The 7,630-nt window shown below is 42.4% G+C and overlaps 2 protein-coding genes across 34 annotated transcripts in view; one reads left to right on the forward strand and one right to left on the reverse strand.

Annotated features, from left to right (window-relative positions):
• Window positions 1–5,230, forward strand: part of LOC142064237 (rap1 GTPase-activating protein 1-like) — a 94,750-nt gene extending 89,520 nt beyond the window's left edge. For all 33 annotated transcript variants that reach the window (XM_075109010.1, XM_075108915.1, XM_075108963.1 and 30 more), the window contains one exon: window positions 4,496–5,230. In XM_075109010.1, the coding sequence (XP_074965111.1) occupies window positions 4,496–4,600 (105 nt within the window). In that variant the 3' untranslated portion in view covers window positions 4,601–5,230. The remainder of the gene's footprint in view (window positions 1–4,495) is intronic.
• LOC142064168 (ephrin type-B receptor 5) overlaps window positions 1–7,630 on the reverse strand; it is a 315,634-nt gene that overhangs the window by 40,490 nt on the left and 267,514 nt on the right. The gene's annotated exons all lie outside the window — the stretch shown is intronic.

Genomic DNA, 7,630 nt, shown 5'->3' on the forward strand with positions numbered 1-7,630 from the left:
CTGTTAAATACTTCATTCACTGATACTATGGACAATCAAGAGTTTCACTTTTCCCTTGGAGAAACCAAGCTGGCTCAGAATTACTGCTTATATTACATGCTATATGTATGTATATAAACAGAGAGAGAGGGATTGGCTGAGAGAGTCAGACTGGCTACTTTGAGTGGAGCATAAGTTGTTCCTCTTTCTGTTAAAGGAGTTTGACTCAGGTCTCTAAGATTATCCAAGCCACGCATACATGTGCGCGCACACACACGCACACACACAGAGGGGACGCTAACACGGCCAGTTACACAGAATGCAACAGGAAGAGCGCTGCCTTTAACAACACTCAGATATAACACTTCCAGAACTCAAACAAATGTAAGTATAGGTAGTGTGGTCCTGTTGTTTTACTGAAAAAGCAGATTCGTTTGCCTGGTGTGCAAAACGCCAAACTACATACAGGGTGGAGGTATTTTATTAATTTCATTTTTACACAAAGATGGTTGCTAGATGGTAACTCCACAAAGCTAGCACACCGCACCAACAAACTACAATGTATTTATACAATTAAATGTGTCAGTAACAGCTAATATTCATGAATCCCAGCTAATCATTGGTTAGTTTCTTTCTCATTTCATCTTAAAGGTACAGCTCCCTTTAAAATTACCGCACATGCTCAGAGAGTAAGTGGCTTATTTGAGTATGGGGTTTTCTGGCATATGGATGTGATTTTTAATACTATAATGAGGATAGTTGACCTAAAGGACACTTAGTTTTAGATCTTATCAACATGCATAAACTTCCCAATTAGTTGTCCTCCTTGACTTTACACTTTATCACCCAGCTTTTGGCATCTTCTGAGGTGGGATTGCACAGGCCTTCTTGTGGAGTCTTCTTGGGGAGGAAGCAAAGGTAGGAAAAGGGAAGGGTTTAGGTGACTGGAGGAGGAACAAGTGTGGGAAAATAGAGGGTAAGGGGATAAAAGGGCCACTTGCATGTAAACAATTTGGTGGTCAGTATACTTGTGTGGCCATGCTTCTGTGTGAGTGAGTTAGGAGGCCTGTAACAGCAACCAGAGTGAGGCTGTGGCCTTGGGCTTCTATGACCAAGTGCCAGCAACTGGAGAGGCTAGGATCCAGCAGCCATCTACTCCGTAGACTGAGTGTCTTATCCTAGCTTCGGGGGGGAATCCACGTGGTACCTAGTGGATCATCAGCCAGAGCAAGGATAGAATGAGGCTGTTGGTTCGTTGGTTCTGTTTGTGTTTGTGTGAATGCTGAGTGTGTCTGACTGTGTTGATTTGTGTTGTATATGTATGTTCTTGTTTGTGTCTACTGGGGATACATTCTCAGTCTTGCTACTGGTTGTACTGGTCATGGAGCTGTGGCAGCCTTGCTTCTGACAAGCCACCAGATTTCCCTCATCCCTACCAGAGGATTTCTAGCAAATTACACTTACGCACCCATGCACATCAGGGTAGGGGAAAATATAAATGGACAGGTCCTTCAAGTAGCTGGCATCCCAGGTACATGTGGCCTATGACCCATGGTCGCTCCAGCTGCTGGCACCACAAATACACAGGCCACTATCACCCGTGATCTAACTTGAGTTGCTGACATTTGATTCAGTTAGTCTGGTCTTTCTAGTTGCTTTCACCTATGCCTTTGAACAGTCTTGCATGGGGTAGGGGGTGAAATTAAACAGAAGGATATTTAATAAATACTAGTAAGGTAGGATGGCCTGTGATCAGGCACAGGGCTCCTTCAGACAAGTGTTCTGACCAGCAGCTGCTTATACACAAATGGACTCTCTTATTCTTCCCCTCTGTTCCCCACATTTTGTTCCTCCCTGGTTCCCCTGTTTCCCTACCTTTGACTCTTTCCCTGTTTTGCTTACCCTGCCCAGATATGGTATAAAATATCTATAATATTCATGTTCTTTTGTTTCCCCCTTCTTACCGGTTACAAAGTCCAAATCAACTCTTCAAAGCTATTCCTGTAGGTTCTTGATGGCCCATCAAGTGGTTGTTGAGGATTTTTAGTCTTACTGTCTCTCATCATTTCTCAGTTATGTTTGTGACTCTGTATGCATAAGACCATAAAGATCTATCAGACGGGCATGCCTCATTTCCAACTGATTAACCCCAGCATCTCCATCCTTCAGTCTCCCACTCCAGTATCTCATCTCAGTCTGTGGTGGTTCAGTAGTTAATTTAAAGTAAATTCAATACAAAGTAAAACATAATCCTTCTGCTCTGGTGAATGAACTTTGGTACTCTAGGGTGGGGTGGTGCTGGTCTCTGAATGCTATTTCAACCCTCTTCCCCCACAGTGACCTCTTTTAAATGCTGTTATTTTTAGCACTTAAATTATCGGGAATGGGGGGGTATTGATAGGTGGGATGCCACCAGTGTGACATATAAACCGTAACCTGACCCATCCTGTGTGTCCATGTTATTTTTTTTTTGTCAAGGGCAAATTCTTTAAGGTTGCCTAGATGGGTCCAAGCACTTTAGAAATTGTGTATTTTCCCTTGGGTCAGGATCTTTACCCAAGCATCCTCAGAAACACAGGACTTTGTGCTGCTAAAATAATACTGGCTGACCCTGGGTTGTGCTGTCCAGCCACTTCTTGATTCCTAGCAGGATATCTAGGTGTTTATCTAATAACAGGAAATGTGTATTTCCACTATGTACCTTATTTACATTATTTTTTGAGCAGTGTTGGTTCAGAGAAAGGATTCAAGGCAGTATACAGAAAAATAGGTATGGGAGGATTAGAGGGATCGAACCGAGTAAAACTAGGTGAGGTTGAAATTTGTGTGCAATACTCAAGAGTTCTGCTATCCAGACAGCATGAGGTTTAAACCTCTCTGAAAATTGAGGCTATACCTTTGCAACTGTTTATTTTGCTTTTGTTTTTTTCACAAATTTTAAAGGTGGATTTGTAATGAGCTCAGCCTTAGCCTGATTCTTTTAGTTTTCATCCTGCTCATTAGCCAATATTGTTTCTGATCTCATAATTTGAAGTGATCTGTTACTTATAGGAGGTCTTATACATACTTCTGTAAGCATCTGGTTTTGTCCCTCAGAGAAGAAATTTTGCCTGATAGATCCCACAGTTAAGCCACTTTACCCCTCTTATTATTCTTGTGTTCCATTAATATGATTTCAATGCAATTACTCCCATTATCTTAAAAATTTCCTCGGGCAGGTCCCATTCAGGTGGACTCATAGTACTATAGAAGTTTGGTTACAAATTTTAACACTGTGGGGGCATTCCAAGATTTGTCCACTTACCACATTGAGGATTATATGCCCTTACATACTATCACCTGGGAGTACTCTGCTCAACTGGATCATGCCGATGACATCAGTGTTGCCATTTCTGAGGGCCAGGGGAATCCTCCTTCCTCGTCACCTGGTCCACCCAGAGAGGGGAAGTCCTGTGTAGATAATTCCGATGGGGATAAATAGTCTGCTACGCCTATTTCTAGGATAGAATTGGTTGCCCCGGTCAGTTTCTGCTGCCTTTTCCTATTCCTTGCAAACACCAACTATTTCTGCTTTCCTAGTTTTTCTGCTAGTGAGCCAGGAAAAGCAGATAGCATGATGCCGTTAAATTACATGGATGTATGTGTTTCCCTCCTTCTGTGTCTCACAGCATGTCTGCAGCATGCCTGTCAGGTCTTGCTGATGCTGCTGGAGAAGCAATCAGCAAGAATTCCTTTCTCAAAGGCTTGGCTGCTGCAATGGCTTTATGTCCTCCTGTGATCCTAGGTTTAACCAAGGAAGTAAACCACTCTGCCAGGAGCTAGATGTCAAGGTGGCTGCTTTCCCTCTTTTAACAAGTGCCTTGTCTTTGCCAGACTTCTCATTCCTTTTGAATTTCTTCTTCACTACTTCCTGTCTAGCTCAAGGATAAAGTTACACAGAGAGAAACATCCTATGCATCACAGAATCATAGCAGTAAGAGCACTCCTGTGCTCTCACAATATTCCACGGGAAGCTCCATTCAGTGCTGAGAGGGAGACATCCAGGGAAGCACAGATTTGCCAGGATACTCACTGAATACAAAGAAGTATTTGGTTCATCTCAGTGCAACCACTCCCTGCCTCAGTCCTTGGCATAGGGTTGTAGGATGTCGTGATGTTGGGCGAATGAGGTTAGTGAGATTGTTTGGGAAAGGATTTGCTTGTCTGTGTGTCTTCTCAGCTGTCTGGGACGAACTCATATTTCTTTATATATCATGATGACTAGAAAAACTGTTGTTTCTATGTACAAATGAGAGTCTCATCTAGAGCGTGGTGACTCTCACAGGTATTTCTTCTAGACACATCATTACACTGGCATGCTCTAGGCAAATTAGTTGATCTGAATAAGGTTCTTCAATAAATTAGCAGCTGTCTCGGGGAGAGGGGGAGTGCCTACTAGAAGGGTGGGGCTCAGGTTTTGAGGGATAAATGGAGGCCAAGAGAGATGACAGAATGCAAAGGAGGATTTATCTTTCAGGACCTGAAAGAAATTTCATTAGGAGCCAAGACAACAAGACTTCATCTTCTGTTCCATCAACATGTGGACCTTTTCAGTTTGCCTTCATATGATTATAAGAAATGACATGACAGACACCTATAGGTATGACCACCACTTGCCATTTGTGGAAAGAAATTAAACTTCCTCTTACTGTATCATCGATATGATTTTGGGAGACAATAAGTCATGATGGTATAGAAGAAGAAAAGAGAAGAGAAACTTTTCCCTCCAATCAAATGCGTGATTCACTTGTACATAATTCAGGTGACAGACCTGTATCTAAAGTGACGATAAAAATAACCTCTTGCTGAGTTTCTTGTCTCACAAAGTACTATCTAGAAAATTAATTCTAGTCCTCACATTCTGTGTGACAAGCAAGAATATCCAAAAGACAGAACAGAACTTTTATGATTTTCTTGCAGTTCAGTCTCCATTTCTAATAATCTCCAGGAAGCTGCCCCATGTATCTGTGAGGAGAAGCATAAATTTGAGAAAAGCTTTAAACAGCTTGTAATAAGAAAATATAATAAGCTGAAAAATTAACTCAGTAGAAAAAAAATTACAATGAAAATATTTAGAAATAAAAAGCAAAACCTGTCCAGGCAGTGTTGGCAACAAGAAATGATAAGGGAAATTAGAAAGTTTTTCTTAACAGTCATGCTTGTATTTCTTCTAAGTATGTAATCACTTCTCTGCAAATAAACCAAACTTAGGTAAACTAATCCTAAGTGCAGTTTGTTCTGATTCTACTGGTACCCGATTAGCATTTTATGAACAGAGGTGTATTTCCAAAAGTGGTCAGTACAGCTCAGCACTCTCTGTCAGTGTCCCAGCTCTTCAATGTCATCATAGCCTGTATCTTCAAGAGCAAGGGATGAATCTCTGTCAGCCTCAGATGTCCTGTTTCCTGACACATTAGTACTCCAGTCTGAAAACATGAAGGGAAGAATACTGGGATAAATGCCCATCTTGTACATATTACGTAGACATAGTTGTACCACTGGCAACGTGGGCTGTCCGTTGTCTTCTCCAGAAATTAGAACCATAGATATGTGTGGCTGTGAAAGACCTGAGAAATGCTTGTCTCATCCTGCCTCCTGCTACCTGTACACATATCCAAGGATCAAGCTTACTGTTCCCAGAAAACAGGTTGCTGATCTAGCTTTAAACAGTTCTAATAAAGGCAATTATTCAATATCCCTAAATAACGCAACTCTGTTTTACTGCCTCAGGTGTTATTTGACACACTGCAAATTTAGTAGATCTGTCCTTTCCATCCCACAAGCGTGCCCTGATCTGGCGCTTCCCAGAGCTATCACAGTAGTGTGCTCAGCCCATTGTCTGTGTTTGAAACCCTTAAGAGGGTGTAACCCACCTTACTGACTGAGGGGTGTTGTTTCCCACATAGGTATGAGACTTATTGTGAAAAAGGGGAAGAGCATCTTGGGATCATAGAAAACTTACTATGGGCTACTTAGGGGAGGAAACAAAAGCACAAAGAAGGAGAGATTGTTGTCATTTGGGGAGGAACAAACATGAGAAAATAGAATGATAAGGGGATAAAAGGGGTTGGTGGCATGTAAACAGGCTGCTGGCCAGTATGCATGTTTGGCCATGCTCTGCATCTGATCAGTGGCATCTGTTCTGTCTTATGAAACTCCATTTCTAACTGTTTTCCTGAGTAAGGGGGGGGTCTCCATTCTGTGTGTATGTGTGTGTATGGGGGTCTAAATGCCAGCAGCCAGAGCTGGACCATGGGTCAGAGAGGTCTGTGCATTTGTGGTGCCAGCAGCTGGAGAGACTGGAGTGGCTAGAGCTCTAAGTACCACCAACTGGGGTGGGACTCGGGGGCTTACATGCCCAGACACCAGCAACTGGGGGAGATCAGGGGATCCAAGGGCTAGTAATTTGGTAGACTGCATGTCTAAGCCCACTTACTGGGGGATGTGCATATGTGTGGGTGTTAGTGTGCATATGGGTGTGTGAAGTAACTGGAAAGCTAGGGGGTTTGAGGACCAGTTACTAGCTAGGCTGAATGTCTAAGGCCAGTTACTGGTGGAAGTATAGTATTCATGTGCATATGTGTGGGTGTGGGTGTGTGTAGGTCTGATTACCAGAAACTGGAGTGGGTCTGTGGGCATCCAGGGTTAGCATGTGCAGGGAGAGCACTTGAGAGACCTAGGATCCAGGGGCAGCTACTGGATAGACTTGTCTAAAGCCAGCTACTAGTGGGATCCATATTGTGTGTGTACATCCACATTTTCTAACAATAGGCTTTCATCCTGGTCAGCCAGAGAGGGGAACAGGATGAGGCCATTGGTGCTGCTTGTGTTTGAGTGCTGTATTTTCTCTGTTGGCTTTATAAGCCAGCCTTGTGTATCTGCATGTATGTATTATATGTGCGTGCATGTGTGTGCATGCCTACATATGCTCAGCCTCACTACTGGCTGGACCTAGGCACATGGAACCTCCATCAGATGACCGCATTTAGCAACCCCTACTATCTTCTGATTTTTAGAAGACAAACAAACGATGAGACAGATGAATGTGCCTTAACTATACTCAGTTTTGGCAAACAGCGAAGGTTGCCAATACAACTGAGCAGCTTTGTATGAAGTCGAGAGCAAGCGAGGTTCACAAAGACACTGAACATTCATTTAAGTAAGGTAGAAATGTAGACAACTTTATACATAATATATTTTGATTTTTTCATGCCTTCAGTCTGTCAATTATATTTCTCACTATCCCAAAAGGTGGAGTTCAGCCACTGATCAGATTATGTTCCACAGTTATATTAAGTGCATGGAAAAAGAGAATTCTGTCTTAAATATTTTTGTTAATTCTTTTTGAATTGGATGGGCCTGACAAAATTTAGTCCTAGGATAAAAACCTAACTGAATCCATCCTCCAGCCACCATCTGCTGTCTTTAAGTGAGAAACACTTAGAAGAGAGAACAGAGAGAGAAACAGGGAACAGGCTCTGAAGGACGGGGAAAACATGAACAACATATGCTTATTTTTAATATGGGGTGTGTGGGAGAAGAAACAAGACTAAGAGGTACAGGAAGTTCAACTTCACAAAAATATGAGAACAAACAAACTACTTGTAAATAG

The sequence above is a fragment of the Phalacrocorax aristotelis genome, chromosome 1, assembly GCF_949628215.1.
Source record: "Phalacrocorax aristotelis chromosome 1, bGulAri2.1, whole genome shotgun sequence".
Taxonomy (NCBI): domain Eukaryota; kingdom Metazoa; phylum Chordata; class Aves; order Suliformes; family Phalacrocoracidae; genus Phalacrocorax; species Phalacrocorax aristotelis.